The sequence below is a fragment of the Lonchura striata genome, chromosome Z, assembly GCF_046129695.1.
Source record: "Lonchura striata isolate bLonStr1 chromosome Z, bLonStr1.mat, whole genome shotgun sequence".
Taxonomy (NCBI): domain Eukaryota; kingdom Metazoa; phylum Chordata; class Aves; order Passeriformes; family Estrildidae; genus Lonchura; species Lonchura striata.
In genome coordinates this window covers 14,697,378-14,720,124 of record NC_134642.1, presented here as the reverse complement: position 1 = coordinate 14,720,124, position 22,747 = coordinate 14,697,378, and the positions used below count along the sequence as shown (strand labels likewise).

Genomic DNA, 22,747 nt, shown 5'->3' with positions numbered 1-22,747 from the left:
CAGGTTACTGAGACTTGGAGGTGAGAAACGGTGGAGGCGGATACCTACCTGATCAGGATACGCCCAGCTGCGGGCACAGGGCAGCAGGTCCCCGCCGGTGCTCGGGTTCCGATGGCGTGTGTGGCCGGCCGCCGCCGAGGAAGCAGGGGAAATACCACTGCAGGTGGGGGAGCCACTGTGAACAAGCTGAAAAACGGATCTGCATTGGTTAGCAAGTTCCAGAGCAGAGAGGGCTTGGCCAAGATCATAATTTCAATTATTTCTGTCAAATACAATATTATCAGAGACTACAGCAGTACTTACTGTAAGTACTGAGGGGAAGTATTACATACGGAATGGAGTCTCCGGGCCGGGTCAAGGGACAGTTAAACCAGATCCACTTTTCCACAGATCCCCCGAACAGGCCTCTGTTTCTACGGGGGCGACCGTGCTCTCTGCCCTTGCCACGAGCACTGCAAGAAAGGGAGCAGCTGAGAGCAGGTGAGGGCCTCGCTCCCCTCTTTCATCTTCCGGACTTGGTGATGGGGCCGGTCCTGGGTATTTGAAACCAGCCTGCAAGCACGGGATGTGCACCCCGCTGACCCCAGGAGTGCTGCTCACTGCACCTAAAATACAAACTAGATCGAAGGTATGGTCCAAAGGAGGTTTAGGTGGGGATAGTCTGGGTTGAGACCAGCTTCAGGGCCGAGGAGCTGTGCACGGGAGCCACGGAGCTCGGCCGGACCCCCGGGCTGTGCAGCCCGTCGCAGCCCACGACAGTGTCGACAGAACGGGCATGATGTCCAGCTCCTCTGCACAAGGCAGCAGGAGCGCTCCAGCGGGAAGGGCACAGTGTATGGATGTGCAAACTAACCATCTTCGAAAACAGGGAGGGAAGGGGAAACCTCTTTTATAGGGGATGTGGGAAGGGACCTAACACAGTTCTGCTTAAGAGAAACGTTATACAAGATACTTGAAAAGAAATAATTTTTTAAAAACCTAATTAAAAGTATATAAATCACCCATCAGAAACAAAGAACTATGTGGAAGGAAACGTTTCTGGATAGAGACACTGTGTGTGGCATAAAAGACGATTGAATACATAAGGGCTTCATTAAATTCCCAATAGATAACATTTGGCTAAATCTATCCCTAGATTAAAACTCCGCATAATAGCACCATAAACGAAAAAGTTTCTTTTTGTGTGGTCCTTCAGGATGAACTGATTGAAACATTAGCCCCCTCATAGAGCAATCCCCTCCCAATTCAGATCCAGTAATTCGTCTCTCATCCCTACGGGGATACGATGAGCAAGTAGACTGGTTAATGAATCCACACTTTGTCTCTGGGAGGAGAAGGAGGCGACACTATACTGCGTGTCTTACCAGATTGTTTATTAGGGCCCAGACTATTTTGGAAGGATTGTTCGTCCGGGCTCGGTCCTTGTGAGGACTATACTGTTGGCTTCTCTGTTAGTCTTGGAAGCCGCGGAGAGCACGGCGGGCCATTAGCATGCGAATGAGGCGCTGCGGCCCGGCGGTGCTGCGAGCTCATCAAAGGGTTGTGGGGCCGGCTCCTTTTCTGGCAGCACCTGCTCTGGGGCAGCAGCGGGGAAACAGGGACCCTAGGGACCGGGACCGAGGCTAGGCGGATTCCCCGCGGACTCGAGGAGAACAAGCAAAAAGGTCCTTCATCAGGACCCTAGACCTCTTACTCTATTACTTTTTACTTACAGGGAAAAAAAAAAATCTATACCACCTACTGAAATTTGCTCCTGTAACCTTCCCTAGAAATCCCAAGAGAAGGTCTTGTCCGCAGGGGATGGACGCAACCGGCGAAAAACGTGGAAGGAACGAGTGGCCAAGCAGTTTGCTTGCTATATACCTCGGAGGAGACCCGAGGGACGGGCAGTGGGCACACTCAGACCTCACTGATCACCGGCATGGGCCAGGCTAGACTCTGCGTGGGGGAGGTCGCCGGGCTCCCCGGGATCTACTGCGGAGATTCCAAGAGAAACAAACACAGGGTGGGTCGCCGGAATATATCCTTCTAATGTAACTGGTCGTGGAGATCTCTAGGACTCGAGCAGGCAGAACCCAAACTCAGGGCCAGCAGCATCCCTCCTCGGGGAACCTCGCACTGCCGCAAGGCCACAGCTGCTTTCTCTCCCGCAAAACATTTCCCTGCTTGATTTTATCTTCCTCTTCGAGGGGGGCCTCATCTTAACTCGGTACTCCGCACTGCACCGGCCCGTGTCGGCCCAGCGCATCCCTTGGCCAGTCCGGGGGAAAGTGAATTAATCGGTCTCTCGTGAAAAAGATTCACTCTCTCCGGAGAATGCGTACACAGTGCCTCGGGGGTTATTTTCCCTTTTGTTTTAGAAATTAGAATGGACTTTACTTCTTTTTCTGCTAAGAAACCCGGAATACCCAAAGAGGCCTTCCAGCTCCAGAGTGCAAATGGAGCCCAGCAAAGATCTTATGTCCAGTCTTTCTGTTTTTTGAAACCCATTATTTTAACACAGCATTGCTATAAACAAAACGGAGAAGCACCACTTTTCCATCTACGAGAATATTTAAAACCCAGGCGACAAAATACTTCTACATGTAAAACCCCTCCTCACTCCAAAGAGCACTAAAAGGCATCCCTCCCTTTTTATTATTACTTTTTTATTATGAAAATTCACATATTTGATCCCCGAGTCTCCTAAATTGTTATAAATACAGTCGTAGTTGAAAAGCGCCTCCCTGGTTTGAAAAACACGTATTCCTAGCCCACAACATTCACACGCCTACTCTTAAAACATGCAATTCTCCTTTCCATATATAAGGACTGAATATCTGAGGCCGGAGTTTTGGTTAAAATATTTTTTAGTCTATAAAATAGATATCTATGGACTTTATGCTGTTAAAAACGAGTGTTTGGAACGAGAAAAGCTGCTTTCATGGCTTGTTTTGTACATTTAAATATCCTTACTTCGACAGCTTATAAACTTAACTCGTCACACGAGGATATTACAAAGCGCATTTTATATTTTATGTATTGAAAAGTAGAAACACATGCCACTATTATCATCACAGAAACATAAGTGTCTAGAACAAATCTCTCTTAAGTTCAGTGTATGCCCTTTATTAGTAGTATTTTCCTTTGGGCCTCTTGGAAACAAAACTGTGATGCAGTTCTGATTTAAAACACACCCAAAAGTATAAAAATAGTTTTAAACCAGCTTTTTAATCAATCCCCTGATTGGTGCCTTACAGAACTGGGCTTTACTCCCTCCAGAGAGACCTATTTCTATTTATCCCCTCTTTCGTTCCTGCTGTTTTTGTAGAGTGTTTTTGTGTTTCGTTGGGGTTTTTTTGTTGGTGTTGTGGGGGTTTTTCTGTTTTGTTTTTGTTTGGGTTTTTGATTGTTTAGTTTGTTTGGGGTTTTTGTCATTCTTTATCTGTTAGGGTTAACAATGCATTGACTGTAAAGATCGTATTTTTATTTTCTTCTTTGCAGTCAAATTTGCACATAATAAATTTCAAGCTAGAATATTCCTTGACTATTGTGCTATAAATCCCAAAGAAAAAAAAAATATCCGTGTCCCAAAGAAAGGAGAAGTGCTAAGGAGGGAAGGATCCAAAGCCAATTGTTTGGCTGGGGTCCTTTGGTCTTTGGGTTTGGTTTTGATTTGTTTGTTTGGTTTTTTTTTTTTTTTTTTTTTTTGAAAATTATAAATTTTATTTTTGAAAATGTGTAAAAATTTTACATTAAAATGGTACAATAATACTTGCCAGTAATTTTAACAATATTCCTTGTAAAGAATACGCATAAAGTACAAAATAAAAAACTCCGTAAGTCTATTATAATACAAAACACAGGTTAAAATAAGAAATGATAATCTTGAATTTCTTCTGTGTAAACACGTTAATCTTTTCTTTTATAAAAGTACATGAGACAAGTGTACTAAATGAAAAAGTATTGCTCTGCTGTCCTCCCTCAAGCCTTTTTTTTTTATCCTGTACATTACTGTTTTCAAGCTCCTAGACCTGAGAATCTCTGAACTTTAGCGGTTTAGAGACATTATTCACCTTGTTTGTTTTTTTTAAGGAGTAGCGAGTAACTTTCCGATGTAGTGACCGCCTGCCCGTGCAGTATCTAGATCTACACCTGGCTTTGCACTAGTGAAGGTCACGGGAGGTCCGTCGCTCGCGGCGGACGGCCCCCGAGCCCCGTCACAATTATCCCCACGCAAAGACAGGCAGCCCCTGCGGGCAGCGTCCGCCGGGCGTCCGAGCGGCGGAGAAAGGAGATACCCCAGATCCTACCTTCGGAAAGACTCCCAAACACTTAACAGTTAGAGATCCGTGCCGCGAAGCCGGGGGTGGCGGGCAGGGCGGCGGCGGGGGGCAGGCCGCTCCCGGTGCTCCCCAGCGAGCGGGCCAGCCCCGGCCCCGCGGTCGACTGCGAGGCACAGCTGCTGCCCGCGCCGGGGCCGGGGCTTCCCCCGATGATGCTCTCGATGGAGAAGGGCGAGCGGGCCAGCGCCGCGCCGCTGCCGGGCTTGGCGGAGTGCAGCGAGGCCGCCAGCGCGGGGCCCAGCGGGTGCGCGTAGCCGAAGGGCGTCCGTGCCAGCTCCGCCGCCGGCAGCAAGGGGCCCGGCGGCGCGGCGGCGGCGGGGGGCAGCGCCGCACCGGGGGCGCTGCCGGGGGCGGCAGGGGGCTGGCGGGGCGGCGGAGAGGGGTGGTGGAAGGCGAAGAGGGCGGAGTGGGGGTGGTAAGGCTGGAGCTGGAGACCGTAGCCGCAGCCGTAGGGTCCGTAGGCGCAGGGCGGCTGCTGCGGGGGCTGCGGCGGAGGCTGCGGGAGAAAGGCGGCGGGGTCCACGGCGCGCAGCAGAAGCTCGGGCGCCGGGAGCTGCTGCCTCTTGAAGCGCTTTCGGCGGCGCAGGAAGCTTCCGTTGTCGAACATGTCGGCGGATTCGGGGTCAAGCGTCCAGTAGTTGCCCTTTCCAGGATTGCCGGGCTCCCGGGGGATCTTGACGAAGCAGTCGTTGAGGGAGAGGTTGTGGCGGATACTATTCTGCCACGCAGGGAACTTCTCCCGGTAGTAGGGAAAGCGCCCGCTGATGAACTCGCAGATCTCACTCAGCGTCAGCCTCTTCTTGGGGCTCTGCAGGATGGCCATGGTAATGAGAGCGATGTAGGAGTAGGGCGGCTTCACCAGGCTGTTCTTGCCGCCGCCGCTGCCCGCCCCGCCGCCGCCGCCGCCGCCCGCCCCGCCACCGCCCGCCGTCGCCTTCTGCGGGCCACCTCGCGAGGGGGGCCGAGAGCCACCGGCAGCGTCCCCGCCGCCCGCCCCGCCGCCGCCGCCACCTACGCCTCCGCCGTGCACGGGCGACCGCGGCAGCAGGGCGGCGGCGTGGAGGTCGCCCACATCCTCGTCGTCGTCCTCCTCGTCGTCGTCCTCGTCCTCCTCCTCGTCCTCGGCGTAGGAGCGGCGGCGGCGGGTCCGTGGCTCCTCGTCGTCCTCCTCGTCGTCTTCCTCGCCCACCACATCGATGTCGGTCTCTTCAGCCAGCGTCGATGCCTCGGACATCTCCGAGCTAAGGGTCATGGCGCGGCGGCGAGGCAGCGCATCGGTGGCGGCCGGCGCGGCGCGGCGGGCGAGCGGGAGCTTTCCCCGCCGCCGCCAGGCCTCCGCGCCGCTCCGCGGAGAGCCGCCCCACCGCCGCCACGGGCAGGCGGGCCGCTCCGAGCCGCGCCGGCCCCCAGCGCCGCTGCCGCGCCTCTGGAGCGCTCCCGCCGCCCGCTCGGAGGCGGCGGCTGGTCAGGGTTTTGTTTCGGGGTATTTTTTGCTGCCGTTTGGATTTCTCTCTTTTTTTCCCCCTTCCCTTCCACCCTCTTAGGAATCTTTTTCGTTTTTCTTTCGGTTGGGATCGGTTATTGTGGGCGCAGGGAGGTTGTGCCGTCTCTCCTGAAGTCGGTTTCCCCCTCTTTCTCCTCACCTCAGCCCCCAGACATTAATGGATGCGGGGCAGGAGGGAGCGCGCCTAGTCCTGGGAGGAGGAGAGGGGAGGAGGCTGGCGAGGAGGGAGGGCGTAGGGGATGGCTTGCTGGGCCTTAGGAAACACGGTGAAAAGGCTGGGGCTTAGTCCCAGGGAGGACAGCCTTCCTCCCCGCCTTAAAGCGAGGGGGCCATCACATGGCTCTCAGCGTCAGAACCTGGAGAGTCTTTCCCCACCCGCCCCAAGAAGGGTGCCTCGCCACAGTCCAGGCCCTCCCGGCCTCACCCCATCCAGAAGGGGCACTGGGGGGGGGCCGCAGGGAGACCGGTACCATATTTAGTGGAAAAGGGGGAAAATAAAGATAACACTTGTCCTCCCTGCGGGGAGGAAAAAAAAAAAAAAAAAAAAGAAAAAAAAGAAAAAAAATAACAAAGTGCAAGTCTGTCGCAAAGTGTAGGAACATCTTCCCAGAAACCCTCCGGAGGGTCTAGGAGCTTTGCACCTTCCGGGGTTGCCCTCAGAGACGGGGTGCTGCTTCCCGTAGGAAGGATGGGGGAAAATAAAATCAAACCGGAGGGGGAGATGGTGAGTTAATAAACTTCAGACTTCTGTACACAAAATGCTTGAAAGACATCCTTCCCTACCTCTCCCCATCACCCTCCAGAGTTTAATTTACTTTAGAATGAAATAAAATATCTCTTGCTGTCGAGCTCACAAACTCTAAAAGAATAGCCTCCAAAACACACCACTATTCTCAGTTTAATTGTAAGGCCATGGTTATTAAAGAGAAAGAAGCAGCTCCCTCCATTATGAGAAACACTAACAGAACTAGCGTTACCTCCTTTGTATGTAAAGGAAATAAATTCATTGGCTTTTAGAATGGGACTTTCGCTTTAAGTGGGAGCAACACCCCTGAGAAAGCGACAGAGGATTGCTTGCTAATTCAGGGGCACTCTTCCCCTTTTCAGGTGATCTATGATACGACAGAAGACCGGGGCCCCCTTTATGTAAGGGCTGGCAGGGAAAAAAAGAAGAGACAAAAACTCCACCAAAGAGCCCAAACAAAATACAACCCCTACAAATTTGCACAGAAATGTAATTACCATGGTCTTAAAAATAAAGGCTTTGAAAAATCCCATCGCTCCCAGTTCTGGCAGGATAAACCGCAATCAGGATCCGACTGGGATAGGAGTAAAGGAGCATTTCGTTCTTAGGCAGAAATCGTCGTGAGAAGGCAGACTGATGCATAAAGTCTCATTGATCAAATCTCGCTTTGCAAAAACCCTACACACCCAATTTCTTGAAATACGTTTCCGATTTACTGTTCTAACCCAAAGCTACAAGCCACCCTGTTTCAAACCCAGTTCCATGGATTTACAACACAATCCTTTCTACTATTTCCAAATAATCCTATTTACATTTTGTTCACTACTAAGGCGCCTGCAAGACAATACCACCAAAAGTTACAAAACAGGGGAAAAAAGGGAAAAAAAACCCCAAAAAACAAAACAAAAAACCCCCACCAAACCCTCTAGACCCAGCAAATGACTGTGGTTTTTTTTTTTTTTCCTGTAGGAAAATAGATATCACTCAGATTTACAGTTCATAAAGTTCATAAAGTCTCTCTTTGAATTAGTTTTAAGGTCCTCGGGAAGCTACTAACAGAAAGGTAGGCAGAATTTTTCGTCTTCAAGAGGCTTCTCGTCTTTACAAAGAGAATTTTAGCTTTCTGCTTCCTTTTCCCCTCCTTTTATTCTTTCTCTTCTCCCAGCCTAAACGTTTAAAACCGTCTTTAAAAAAATCATGCTCTAAGTATGAAGAACGGTGAAGTTTAAAAATGCACGGGGAAGAATCACTGTAGCGACGAACCAAAAGAGCCAGGGTCTGCCCCCGATCCTCCTCTAGCAGGACGCACGGGTGTTTCACTGCGCGTGCGACACCGGCGGGTCTTCACAGCACCGAGTTCCCGGGACCCTCGGCTGGGGTGCGGGTCTTTCTGGACGTAGCCGATCTGGGTGGCGGCGGGGTTGGCATTTCCCTTGGTAAAATCCGGGCAGCGGCGGGGCCGCGGGCTTTGCCCTGTCCCCCGCCTCGCGGTCAGAAACGCTCCGCTCCGGGCATTGCTCTGCGCGGACGGGGGATGCCATCTACCGGCAAGGAGCACCGGCGGTGGGCGGCCGTGTGCGGGGACAGGGGCCCGGCGTGGCCTCACTGCCCAAAGCAGCCCCCGAGAAAGGCAGGGTCGGGCACGTATCCCTCGCTCAGCGACTGAGACCCTAAAGAAAAGCAGAGTTTGGAGCTACTCCGCGAAACGGCTGGAACTTCCTGGACCCCCTTAACAGATCCGTGACGGGGCTCTCTGCCCACACACCCAGCCACCAAATGACCACCCCTGACCCAGGGTCTCGGGGGCTGTCTTCTAGGGTTTCCTGATAGTTGTGAATGATCTGATATATCATGCACCTAAAAATACGGTTGCACAGAAGTAGGATCAGAAATACAGTTACCCAGAGAGGGTTTATTTTTGTTTGGGCATATTAAAATTAATCATAAATTAAAAATTATTATGAATTGTAATTTTTTGTTATATATTATACACACAATTCACAATTCCTGTATGCATATACAGAACATCTACATTTTATCAGTGTGGCCCAGGCCCTTACTAAAAATTGAGGATTACCCTGGGCACTATGCAGGGCGTTTTCAAGTAGCCACAATGGTACACTGGCTGAGGTTCTCTGAGTTTTCTGGAGCTGCAGAACTGGACTTTTTCTAAATGTATAGAACAATTTCTTGAATACTTGACATTTTCTGTGAATGTTTTGTCTTGGGTCAAAGACTGGATGGAATTCTGAGCTGCTCGTGTCATAGAATGAATAAATGCTCCAGCAATGACCTTGCAAAAGGATGGTGGTGTCCATGACAGAGATAATAACAGTGACAGTGATGGCTGTGCTCTTCTTCACCCAGTATAACAGTGACTGCCATTTTATCTCCACTTTTCTGGGTGTTTATTTTCCTCTACTCTTGACATGTAGTTTTGGGGAAGGTAACGCTATCTTTAAGCCTTCTGCAGAGGCTGGGATTACAAAGCCTGTATCATCACAATGCATCGGAGAAGGCTGGCATCAGTTACCTGAAAAACTGAAGAAAAATCTGGGGTTCCAGCCATGTCTACTGCTGAAAAAGGGTTTACCATCCTTGGAGGTGATCTCCCTTATACTCTTGTCAAACATTTTTTTCTTCTTGACCAAGTTGGTTTGGTTTATTTGTTTGGTTGGGTTGGATTTTGTCAGGTTTTATTTTGTTTTGTTTTGTTTGTTGGTTTGGTTGGTTTGGCTTTTTTCCCCTCCTTGTTCTATAATTCTTGTGCAGCATGTACATTTATTCTGACAAGTGAAAGTCACTTCCTTAAGGTCCTTTGGGTTTTAATTTCTGTAAAATGTGATTTAATTTTCTCATGATATGATACTAAGAAGCATTTTTACTAGGTTAGACCAAGACTCATCTGGCAACATAAACTGACTTCAACATCAGCTAAGACCAGATGTTTAGGGAAGAATATAGAAAAAAACAAGTGTGTAAAATTAATACCTAGATGTCAGAAATCTAGGTTTCAAACTGTTTGTTTGTTTTAAAGCAGAGATAATACCTGAATTTAGTAGCCTGTGACAAAATGAAGCACTGGCTGCCAGAGCTGATTTGGCAGAGTGCTTTTCACATGAACAAGTCATGCTTGTTTAAATTACCTTTAATTTCATAACTTCACCAACTGCTGAAAACCTTTCTACTATTTTCCACATAAGCCCTTATTTGTTTGTTGTAAACAAGCTTTAGCAAACTAGGAGGGAGATCCCATAATTAGTGTCTCAACTAATTTGTGATATTTTCCATTTAATTCTGTAAAAATGGAAGTAAGCCCTTGAAGAGTACAAACTCATTTATAAATGCAGTGTGTATTGGCAGGTATAGTGTTTGTTCAATTAGAAGTCCTTGGAGATGAGCTGTATTGTGATCAAAGAAACAGAAGATCATTTTTTCCATCTAGAACTTAGTGGGTAATGGGTTCCTGCCTGGACTTGAACAGAAATAGCAGCCAGCTGTTGCAGAGAGATGAAGGCCCTTGCCTTGTTCAGCCTTTCCACCTCTTGCCATGTATACTCACCACTTACCTCCTGCTGAGCACCAGCTGGACCAGAAGGTCTAGAAAATCAAAGAAGTCAAATCCAGAATGAATAAAAAAATTTGCAGCAGCCAAGGCATTAGTCAAAGGTAGCATGATGGCACCTACACTTCTAAAGTGGGCCAACCTTAGTCCTGATTCAGCCTGGACTAAACGTGATACATTACATATTTACATGTTGATATTGCATCATGTTGTCTCAACAATGTTTTGACTGGTGTCAATTGTTTAAAGACAATACAAAGACTGCCTTAGCAGAGGTCAAAATATTTCTGTGATCATGGCCTGAAGGATTCAAGCCCTCTAGAATTCTGTGTATAGGGTGCTTTTAGGAATAAACAGTTTGTCTAAATCCCTAACATCCATGCATCTTACTTTCTAGCAAGGTATTTGTTATTGACTAACAGGCAAGCCTTTCTTGGTGAGCTTTTAGCAATCTTATTAACTCAAATTCCCAAATATCCTGCAAAGCCTGTTTGAACCATGTGCAGTGAAGGCAGGAGATTCTTGATGTAGCATTACTCCAACTACTCTCCAGTTGGAGTCTGCAGGGTGTTACAGAGAGAGACATCCTGGAGGTCATCAAAAGTTTGTGATATGGCTTGAAGCCCAGGTATTTTGGGTTGTTGAGTTTAAAAGCTACAGTTATGGCGAGACAAGGACACTGCTGGGCAGCAATATCTCTTCCTTGACACTAAAGTCTATTACAGATCAACTCTGTGGCACATGATACAACATGGTAATACATGAGATGAAAACAGCACCAGACTCAAGCTGAATCTTTCCGGGCTCCTATCAAAGTTTATATATTTTGTATCCCTTAATAACTTACTAATTCTTCAGTGAATCTAAAATCTAGATATCTGGAGATGGTTTATTTTCCATTCATCTGTCTCTCTCAACATTTTTGGTTCTCTACTCCATAATGCTGCTATTTTCTTCCATTAAATTGTTAACACACATGGGTATTTTCAAAATTACTTATTGCTTTTCCCCTTATGTCCTGAAGTTAAATACAGCATTCTTCTGAAAAAATGTTTCCAAATGAAATTTGAACGATCAGATTTCCTTCACTGCCTAAAACTATGTTTTTTCCCCTTGTTGTTTCTGATAATCAAGACAAATATTACTTCACTATAACCTGATCACTTATGTTTATGATCTGTGATCAGTTCCCTCAATATGATACTAGCACCTCTCTTCAACAACCCCTGTTATTACTTATGCAGCATTGGCCATGACTTTTAGGAGAGCTTTTCCACTCCCATTTCTGCCTTTAAACTTACATATAATTTAGGAAAACATTTTTCCAAGTAACCATTTTAATGCTCTTCCTCCGCTCCTATACTGTTTCTGTGTAGCTAATTAACTTTCCTTTAGCAATGTATATTCTTTAATGTTTTTGAGGTAATGACTTTCACACTTTTTCAGAACTGAAAAGGTGCTCACTGAGCTCAGGGTCCCTCTCAGTGGTACAGCCCTTGGATCTGCTTCATTTCTCAATATAAGTTCTTCAGCTACAAAGAAATACAGGTTTAGGTTTATGTTTTCCATTATGGAATTACAAAATAACAACTGAAGAAAACAAGCCAATACTATTTTAGCATGCTAAAATACTTTTTCTCATATGTAAAGTTTGTTTTTTGAAGGTCACCTGTTTGATCCATGAAATATAACCAAATGTTACAGCCCCTTGAACTTTTGAATCACTTCAGCTGAGTCCTGATACAACTCAGCGATGTGGTTTTCATCATAGTTTGTCTTCAAAAATCTCACATGAGGGCATATGACATCATATCTCTTGACCAATTGATCCTAAAATGCCAGCTGTAACAGCATTTTCTACAGTTTCTATCTTGGAATAATCTTTCTGTGATTCACTTTCACTTCAGTATTTTAGTCTAATAAAATACTTTACCTGATTGTAATCATGATTTGGCCTAGCAACTCTAGAATATTTCACATGTATTGATGGCAGACTGTGATAAGTCTGAAGCATATTGATTTTTACTTTCAATAGTTTCAGTGACTCAGTTTGTTCTGTGTTTTTTTCATCTCAGCTCTCTTCAGTTTTGCTGCAGGTACATTGGCAGTTTCATCCTGCAATAAATTTATAAGCTTTCTTTTTAATTTCTAAGAAACTCTGTCTTCCATAATCACCCTCTTCTCCTGCTTTTTTCCCTCCTTCTGAGTTATATACTGGGGTTGCTAGTTCAGATAAATAACATGGGCTTCCCCTGCCATCTTTTCCCCGCAAACTAATTCACTGTTCAAAATTTCCAGATACAGTGGACCAAATTTTTGGAGGGGATGATCAAACATCTTTTACAGTTGTTTGATCATCCCCTAATTTTCATCTGTGATTCACCTGGTGGGAACCACAGAGGCTGCTGCTCTTCAGCAGCGCCTTTTGAATCATCATCTCCCTGAAAATTTCTATCACTGCAAGATGGAGACATCTTGGGATCATCACTAATTTTCAATAATTACAAAGGCCTTGATTTTAACAGGATCAGTATCTTTTGTACAAATTATCACTCAGCTCTGATGCAGTGAAAAGATAACTTAAGAGCAAACTAAATGTACAGACATTAAAAGCAGTGCTTTGGCAAAACCTTGGCTCTGGGGATTGCTAACAAGGGAGACAATGTTAATGAATAAAGAAGGATAGATTAATTATTAACACAGTCTTACAGAAACAAGACCAAAGAGAATAGTTAACTGAGGATGTTCCAGAGAAGAACCAGTATAAAAGGCATAAAAATACAGGGTGAAAGGCAAGGTCAGCAGTATTTCTACTGGTGCCAGGAGGCTCATCAGGTTCAGTTAAGGTGGTGATTGGGACCACGAAGCAACAAGGCTCCTCCTGTCTTGCATCGCTCTGTGAGCACGTGCAGCATTGATGAGAATGCCAAGCTTCTTCCCCTGTAAATCTGCTCCTGCCCTCTGCTGTGCAACACAGCTCCTGCAACGACTGCCTTGCCTTCTGTTGGAGCCAGACATGTGCGTTCCCCATGGCTGTTAGATTAGTCACACTCGTCAGAGTAAACCCAAACACATTGGCAAACTTGTGGGGGATTGAAATCGTAGACTGTGAATGATCTCTGCCTCAGAACTGAAAACTGAGGAACAAGTTTACATATACTCAAAGGCAGCAGCAACTGCGTGAGTTAGGGCCTGGGTGGTTGTGTGTATTTGGCTTCGGAACAGGACACTGTGGAAAATGCAAAGACTGGCAAAACATACAAAGGGTAGATTAAGGCCTCAGTGAGGGAAAACATGGCTACAGAGGAACATCTTCGAGGAATCCAGCAAGGGCACACAGATGGTATCCAGTGACCAGCAGCAAGCAGCCACATGTGGGTAGCTTATAAATTACAATAACATAACAGAGGAGAAAAAGCCACAGTGAAAAACACACAAGGTAGAAGAAATAAAAAGAACAAGGACTGTTACACAGGCAGTGGTGTAACAGTAGTTTGGCTGGGTAGGGGCAGCTGGGGGCATTGGGGGTTGGTTCACTTAAGGAGCCCCACCACAGAGCTCTGCACTGGCCAGCTTGGGAGGAAGAAGACGAGTTGCTGGGGACAGCAGGGAGAAGCACAGCCATAGACTTAGAGAGGGGGCCTGCACTACAAAAGGGAGAAAGAAACATAATGCTCACATGTTTTCTAGCATGAAAAATAACAAACACATTATTAGTGAGGCCACATCTGGACTACCATGTCCAGTTCTGGACTTCTCAGTACAAGAAAGACAAGGAACTGCTGGAGGGGGTCCAGCCACACAAGCACAATTGCTGGGGCATCTCTCTTGTGACAGACTGTGGGAGCTGGCCTGTTTAGTCTAGAGAAGACTAAGAGGAGATCTTGTCAATATGCATAAATATCTCAAAGGCAGGTGTCAAGAGGATGCTGCCAGACTCTTTTCAGTCATATGCAGTGACAGGATGAGGAGCAATGGCCATAAGTAAAAACAAAAGAAATTCCACCCCAATTTGAGGGATAACTTCTTTATGTTGAGGGTGGCTGAGCACTGGCTGAGCACTGGAACAGGCTGCCCAGGGAGGCTGTAGAGTGTCTTTCTCTGGAACTGTTCAAAACCTACCTGGGTATGTTCCTGTGTCACCTGCTCTGGGTGACCCTGATTTAGCAGGGGTGTTGGACTGGATGACCTCCAGAGGTCCCTTCCAGCCCCAATGGTTCTGTGACCCTGTGATGCCAGACCATGGATGTCACACCTGTGGCAGGGAACTTTCCTGGCAAGGCTGCAGGTAGCTGTGTGGGTAAAATAGCAGCAAAGTGAGAAAGGCATGGTAATCTGAGGTGTGGTGAGGGCAGGCATGGTAAGTGCTGGGTCCTGCCCTTCATTGCAGCAGCCCCAGGCAGTGCCACAGGCTGGGGCAGAGTGGCTGCAAAGCTGCCCACAGGAAAAGGCCCTGGGGGCGCTGATCCAAACCAAACCTGAGCCAGCATGTGTCCAGGTAGGTGGCTGAGAGGGGAAATGGCATCCTGGCCTGGATCAGCAATAGTGCGGCCAGCAGGGCAGGGCAGGGACTGTGCCCTTGTACTTGGCGCTGATAAGGCTGCATCTCCAGTGCTGTGTCGTCCTTGGCCCCTGACAGGAGGAGGACACTGAGGTGCTGCAGAGACTCGAGGCAGTCAACAAAGCCGGTAAAGGGTCTGGAGAACAAGTCCTATAGGGAAGAGCTGCGGGAGCTGGGGTTGTTTAGCCTGGAGGAGGCTGAGAGGTCTCTACAATTACCAGAAAGGAGGAGCAGCAAGGGGAGGGTGGACATCAAGAGGAATTCCACAGCAAGGATAACGAGATATTAAAGTGGGCTGCCCAGGGAGATGCTGGAGTCACTGTCCGTGAAGCTGGCCGAGGAGAGCCTGCCCGCGGCACCGGGCGCCGCCGGCCCGGCTGAGGCGGGCGCTCACCGCGCCCCGCCCGCCCCGCGGCCCGCCCGGGGCGCCCCCTGCCGGGCGCGGCGCGGCGCAGGCGCGGCCCGCCGCAGCGCCCTCCCTCCTCCTTCCTTCCTTCCTTCCTTCCGGCCGCCATCTCGCAGTGCCCGCGTGCGGATCCCGGCCCGCTCCCGCCGCTCCGCCCGCCGAGGTACCGGGGGCGGCGGGGGGAGCGGGACTCGGCCGGGGCGGCGGCGGTGCTTGGAGGAAGGGACGGTGCTTTCGGGCTGGGCCCGCAGGGAGGCTCGGCGCGATCTGCGCCCGTCCCGGCGCTGTGGCGGGGCGGGGCTGCCTGCGTGCCGCGGGGACGCGGGTGGGGGGCGGCTGCGGAGCCCCCGGTGCCCACCTGTGCTCCGTGCCCGGCTGCTCCGGGCGGTCTTCTTTCCGCAGATGAAGGAGACCATCATGAACCAGGAGAAGCTGGCCAAGCTTCAGGCCCAAGTGCGCATCGGAGGCAAGGTAGGAGCCGCCGCCCTGCGCTGCCGTGGGGATTGCGCGTCCCTGTCGGGCCTGGCACAAGGGGTCCTGGAAACGCGGCCCTGAGTGCTCTCAGCTTTGCTGGACTGTTCTCGAGGGAATCTCTGCTCCTCCAGGGCCCCCTGAAGTCGCTTTTGTAGGTGCAGTGTGTAGTAGCTGAATCTCCAGACGTTTCTGTCTGTGTACGTTTCGTTACAGCAGACTTAATATTCTGTATTGGGGTGAATGGGAATCTCATCATCAGCGAGGTAAGGCGCAAGGTGCTGCAGCTGGGCCAGGGCAGGCCTGGTGCCAAGTGCCAGCACAGGCTGGGGATGAAGAGATGGAGAGCAGCCCTGCTGAGAAGGACTTGGGGGTGCTGGGGATGAGAGGCTGGACATGACCCAGCCATGGGCACTCCCAGCCCAGAGAGCCACACGTGTCCTGGGCTGCATCCAGAGCAGGGTGGGCAGCAGGGCCAGGGAGGGGATTCTGCCCCTCTGCTCTGCTCTGCTGAGAGCCCACCTGCAGTGCTGCACCAGCTCTGGGGTCCCAGCACAGGAAGGGCATGGAGATGTTGGAGCACGTCCAGAGAAGGGACAGCAAGTTGATTAGAGGGCTGGAGCTCCTCTCCTGATAGAACGGTCTGAGAGAATTGGGATTGGTCAGCCTACAAAAGAGGAGGCATTGGGGCCTAATTATGGCATTCTAGTACCTGGAGAGAGCCGACAGGAAAGATGCGTCAAGACTACAAGAATCATGTAGTAGTATGTCAGGGGGGAATGGGTTTAACGTGAAAATAGATTTAGATTGGATATTAAAAAAAATTCTTTACTGTGAGGATGGTCAAGCACTGGAACAGGTTGCGCAGCGAGGCTCCCATATCTGTGGGAGTGTTAAGGGCTAGGTAGGATGGGACTCTTGAGTAACCTGGTCTAGTTAGAGGTGTCTCTGCCCATAGCAGGGGGGTTGGAAGTAGATGGTCATTGTACTCCTCTTGCAGCCATCCCATGCTAATTCTGTGGAAGATGTGTGGGATTTGAAGTGTGTATACCTTACAGCAGGTGAGGTTGCGTATAGTTTTCATAACAGATTTTAGAGATCTTACGTTACTTACTGACTTGTCAAAAATACTTACGGTGCTCAAGGCAGTTTTTTGCCTTTCTGCACAAAGTTGAAAATTCTATACTTGTCATACTTCCGTAATTGCAGACTAATATAATCAGAAAGACTTTATTTTGTTACATCTGAATATCTGTATTTGTGTTGTGTGTTTACTTTTAAGGTGAGAAAAGTATGTTTAATACAGTCATATGACAGTAAACATTTTAATTACAGTCTTAATTCAGGAATATTTCAGAATCTTTCATACCTGAGGGAGTATACACAATGTTCTAGATTACAAATTATTCAACAGAACTCTTGTTGACAGAGTTTCCAGGAGCTTTCATTCCAGTGTGTGGTTTTTTTTTTTTTTTCCTTTTCTTTTTGCCATTTGCTGGAGATTCAGGCAGCCTTAAAACAGGGTATATGTAGTCATTAGCTACCTTGGTAATTTTTGCACGTTCTTGGAATATGTTAATGGTTAATTAGAGAACTCCTGTATTATATTACTGATTGTATGCATGTTAACCAGTTTATTGACTGTAGAGGCTTTTAATGTACATCATGTGAGAGCATGCATTCAGATTACAGTTCTTGCAGCTTGCTGGTCAATATAGGTCTTTTATAGACATTAAGCAAAGGTTAGAATGATAATTTAATTTTAAAATTGGCCTGAACCTGCCATACTGTTATTTTTTTATAATGGGAAATTATTCCTGATGTCTTCATTGCATTGTTGCCATGAGATGGGTGTGAAGGAGATACATATTCCTCCATATTCCTGATTCAAGACATCATGTTCTGAAATGTACTGAGAATTTTGTTGTCCAGAGGACTTAGCATATGCCTTATCTAACTCAATTCTTGGGTAAACAAGGCACGGAAATAAAGAATTTCTATTACTTTTAGTAATTTCCAAACCACTGTGTGTGCTAACCCAACAGTAGCAGGGTGTGAATATCAAGTTTTTTAGGCACAAACCTAAAAGTTTGAGTGGCAGTCTTCCAAGTGTTAGTTTCATATTAATTTGTCACTTATTTTCCTCATTGTTGGTAACAGAATTATTTTAGAGTTGTTACTGTTCAGCCAACTTTGAAACTTCTGACAGTAAACTGAAAAGGAATTGCAGCTATCTAGGCTAGGCAGCGACACATTCTCTTATTAGCAGGTGGTAGATAAGCAGCTGGAGTGGGAGGACTTAGATTCGTTGTTACATTATGTCAAAAAGTAGCTTAGTTTCACTTTTTTACAGACATTTTATGTCAGATTTTCCTGAACACTTGTGTAAGCAACTGGAGAATTACATTTTCTGCTTTTTCATATCAATGGATATACTCTAATGTGGGACATTTACTTACCTGGAGAAATCTAGAACTCTGGGTCTGTAGGACAACTGAACTTTGCTTGTTTGGTTTCTAAACAGTGTTGGTCTAGAACAGAAGTATTATTAAAAATGTATTTATGAAATATTTTGGAAAGTAGGCATTCTTCAAATATGTAAGTAGATCAGATAAAATATGGCTATTTAGAATAAAAAATGTAGTATTTTGACATTTCTCATATTAATTTGTTAATTATGTGTTCATAGCCTTATGGCCTCTGACTTTTACCAAAATTTGGCTACATAAGAAAGATAATCTTAAGAAAAAACTAATGACTTTTGGAAACTGCTTGAAACTGTTCATTCTTCAGTTTTATGTCTTGTGATGTCTTGGGTTAACAAGGGTGAATTTGCAACTTCCCTTTTCTAAGATGTTGCAGTAAACCATGACATTTGTGGAATAAATATTCTCTGATAGCATTGCTTCCTAAAACCTTTTGCTTCTGCATGTGCAAATCTTGCCTTGGTGCAAGAGAAAGACTGCTGCAGTGCAGTTGGGCATCAGGGTTACATGCACTGAAACACTCTTGCAGTATTTGATTTGTAGACATTGTAAAGTAGTTACACAGCCCTTAGGATTAGAGTTTGTGAGAGCTACTTAAGCTTTACCTTGTAATTTTTTTTTTTTTTTACTAAGGGTACTGCCCGCAGAAAGAAGAAGGTTGTTCACAGAACAGCTACAACAGATGATAAAAAACTTCAGTTTTCGTTGAAGAAACTGGGAGTCAACAATATTTCTGGAATTGAAGAGGTAATTGCTTCAAAGGAAAAAAATATATATTTAAATAGAAAATGTGTTTAAATCAATTTTCTGGTAAGTAATATAGGTCCTAAACTTGTCTGTAAATTATCAATAGGTCTTCCTGGAGCTTTAAGAATTTTAATTTCCTGTTAAATTGAAAAACCCTGTTAGACTGCTTCAAATACTGGATTTCTTTTTTTTCTTGCAGGTAAACATGTTTACCAATCAAGGAACAGTCATTCACTTCAATAACCCAAAAGTTCAGGCATCTCTGGCTGCTAATACTTTCACTATCACCGGCCATGCTGAGACAAAACAGCTGACAGAAATGCTGCCTAGTATCCTAAACCAGCTTGGAGCTGACAGTCTGACCAGCCTCAGGAGATTGGCAGAAGCCCTACCCAAACAATGTAGGTTGAAAGTTGAATGTGTTTCATGCTGGCAGCTGACATGAGGCTTATTTCTGTAGCAGCAGTGACATTCCATGCACTCTTGTTGTCTGAAAGCATGTTATAAAATGCTTATAAAGAAACCTAACTCTTTAAAATCAATTTTATTTATAGCTCAAACCCAATGGCAAGTATGACTCAGTAAAACGAAGTCACCTGTTAGTGTGTCTTACAGCTGGGTTAGCACTGGAAAACTGTAGACAGACTTGATTTTTTGGTACTTTGCTTCTTGATGTGGCTGCCATATTTTGACATACCTTGTTCATTATAGCTGGGTGGATTAATTACTCTGTTTTAAGTTTTAAAGAAGGATGAGCTTGAGTGTATCTCTTGACACTTTGAATGGAAATATAAGTAATAGGGAGAGGGATATAACAGATATCTTGCAATTGCTTTTGTCCCTCACAGGTCTGGTGAAGCTATTTCTCCATTGACTTTTTGGTAACTAGGAAGAAATTACAGGGTATTTATAAGGAAGTACATTTTAATTTCAGTATGTGTAAAACAATGTAGAAAACAGGGCTGATATGAGCATTAAGCTAGATACACCAGCTTCCTATTCCATACTTAAAATAGTAAAAAAGTATGAACATTTGTTCCTTCTAAAACTGGGAAGAGTATAGGAGGGACTTAAGTATGTATTGTTTGATAAAGGTGCTGCTGCTACCTTTATCACCTGGGAGTGAAAGACTTGTTGGCACAGGGAAGATTCCTTGTGTCCTGCATGTACAGTCTTCTACCTTCTGAAATATCTTAAGCCCATTCCTTTAAAGATATGGAACAGTCTAAAGATGGGGAAAAATGAGATCATCGTGTCCGGTCTTTGGCAGTTCTAATTTGATTGTTAATTTATGATTCTCCATCTGCTTTGTTGCCAACAAAGCAGCCTCTGTTTACATTCTTAAAATTTATGGTACCCTCCTGGCAATTTACCAATGAAAAAAATTTGCTAGAAGTAGTCCTCAAGATGTGGGGTAAAGTATTTTTTATCATGATCCTCATATCCTTTCTTCTAATGTCACATGTGTGACCTGTGATAGTAGAAGGGCTTGAAAGAAAAGAGTACTTGGAAGGATTTAGAACGATTGCTGAAGTTCAATTTTCTTGTAACAATGAGAAACTAGTTATAAGAGGTTATACTCTAAGCTCAGTTGTGGAGTTTTAGAGTGGATGTAGAGTTAAGAGTGGATGCCAGAACTAGTTGCACAAAACTTTATATTCAGCATTGTTGGCTAGAATTGGAAGCCTAACATCAGTGAGTGAAGCACCTGTGATGATTGCAGATGCTAAAGTAACTTTGGACTGATTTTGGGGATGACAGAGAATGCTGGTAATTGAGGATGAAATGACATGGTTTGCTTTTCAAATGTTGTTTTTAACGCTGAGATGCCCTTGAGCTTTAACAACTTTCTGCTGCTTAAAAAAACAAATGAAGGTCAGTGATATCCTTGTCCCAAGTCCTTTCAAAACAAAGTTTATTTGTCAGTTCTGATTTCTGTGTACAGATCTAGTAAGAACCCATCTTTGTCCTCACACTTTTTTTAAAAACTGAGAAGGATTAATTGGAGTAAAGCTAAGGTAGTAGACAGTAAGAGAACTTGACAGTACAGCTAAGAATAGTTGTAGAGTAGTGGCACAGGCACCCAGACACTTGAGATAACCTGTTTTTAACATTATACTTCTGCTCAGTTCAGCAGATGCTCACTGGTCTGCTACAATGGAGGTGGTTAAATCTCACTACCTCTGTCAAATGCAACAGGAATGGTTAAAGAAATTCCTGAGTCAACAAACATGTGGATCAGAACACTAGGTCACCTCAACCACCTAAGGAGTGTAAAACTGTGCATCCAGTTCCATATTCCTCTAGCTTTGCCAGGGAACAGTAATAGCTTTTAAGTACTTCTAGTTGTGTCTTCCTGCAACTTCACAATTACACCTTAGCTTTCCTTGGATGTGTAGGATAAGATCCTTTCTAGTCCCTAAAACTTGGTGATGTAAAACATGTACATTTATGGTAGTCCATAAACTAAACTACTTTTAGGAAAACCTGGTAAAATCAATCTCCACTTGTATTTGGAAATTTTTGTTGTGCAGAGCACTCAGTATCTATGTACAAGATGGTGACTAGTATGCTGTTTAGCATGCATCTTCTAATTTTACTACTCGACTGTTTGACCATTATCAGTAAAAAGGGAATGTAAACTTCCTGCATTAGATAAAGAATTTTATTTACAGAACTGGATAGAGCACTGTAGCTTAGCCCAGAATCTTTGATAATGTTTTAAAAAACACAAAGCTAAACAATAAATCAAAATGCCTATGGTGACCTTGAATTAAGCTTTTGAACTATTTGCTCTTGCAGCTGTGGATGGAAAAGCACCACTTGCTACTGGTGAAGATGATGATGATGAAGTTCCAGGTAAGAACAAACATGTAGTGGAGGAAAAGGAAGTGAATTTTGCTGAATTTTTCTGCATAAGAGCAGACCAAAGATAGTAAGAGTGATGTCTAGTGACTTACTGTCACAGAATTTCTGTGGGCAGATTATTTCATTAATTTCAGATACCACAAGAGACTTCACAGTTTGAGCTATTTTGGTCCTGTGTTGAAGTGATATTTCATGAGAAACTACCTTGTCAGAATCACTGCCAGTTGTTACAGTGAAGTTAAATGCTTTTAGAATTATGCTTTTATAATGAACTGTTCAAAATTTCTTTGGTTGAGCAATATCGGCTCTGTATTTTACAAGCTGAAAGTTTTTATGGTGTAAAAAATTGGTATGAAGTAAGACTTCAGAAAAAAATCAAAACCCAAAATGCTCAGCAAAGGGGAAGTGGATCAGACTTTAATTCCAACAATCTTTTTCTAGATCTTGTTGAAAACTTCGATGAAGCTTCGAAGAATGAGGCAAACTGAACTGTCACCTCCTGAATAAAATTGAAACTTGAAAAAGCTACATGGAGCTGCTATTTTATATTGTGACTGCCTTGATTATTTCCTGATGAGATGTCAAGATCTGTGATATTTGGAAACTCCTTGAATCTACGGCTCCTTAATTACTGCTTGTACACTATTATTTTTGTGACCCAATTGAACAAACCTATGCTTTGAAATCAGTCAGATTGCTAACAAATTTCTGCCTAGACACATTTTTTCAGTAACTTCTATACAAGCAAACACTCATTCTTTAATGAACTTTGGCATACAATAAAAATATAAAGCAAAGTTTCTGGTGTGATTTTTTTTGTCAGAAAATCAGGGACAAAAATATTAAACAACAGGTCCTAAATATTAAACAATATTAAAATGTTTTGCTTTTATGCAGAGCATCCTCCTTTTGCTATATTAAAAAGCTGGCTCCTGAAAAAATAACTTTCTGTTGTAATGGAACCTTTTGGACTTAATTGGTGAATTTCTGCTGTCACATGTTAGAGCTAGGTAGGCTATAAGTCACTTTGTAACCTTCTGAATTTAAGAAATAGAATTGTATTTCAGCA

The 22,747-nt window shown here is 45.3% G+C and overlaps 2 protein-coding genes across 2 annotated transcripts; one reads left to right on the top strand and one right to left on the bottom strand.

Moving 5' to 3' along the window:
* Nucleotides 1–2,629: 2,629 nt before the first annotated feature.
* FOXD1 (forkhead box D1) lies at nt 2,630–5,577 on the bottom strand. Its single transcript, XM_021531799.3, has one exon. The coding sequence runs from the start codon at nt 5,575–5,577 to the stop codon at nt 4,315–4,317; it is 1,263 nt and encodes a 420-aa protein (XP_021387474.1). The 3' UTR covers nt 2,630–4,314.
* A 9,579-nt stretch (nt 5,578–15,156) lies between these two features.
* BTF3 (basic transcription factor 3) lies at nt 15,157–22,475 on the top strand. Its single transcript, XM_021531803.2, has 6 exons — nt 15,157–15,269; nt 15,509–15,577; nt 18,697–18,810; nt 19,010–19,211; nt 21,613–21,669; nt 22,120–22,475. The coding sequence occupies exons 2-6, from the start codon at nt 15,509–15,511 to the stop codon at nt 22,164–22,166; spliced, it is 489 nt and encodes a 162-aa protein (XP_021387478.1). The 5' UTR covers nt 15,157–15,269; the 3' UTR covers nt 22,167–22,475.
* Nucleotides 22,476–22,747: the final 272 nt, after the last annotated feature.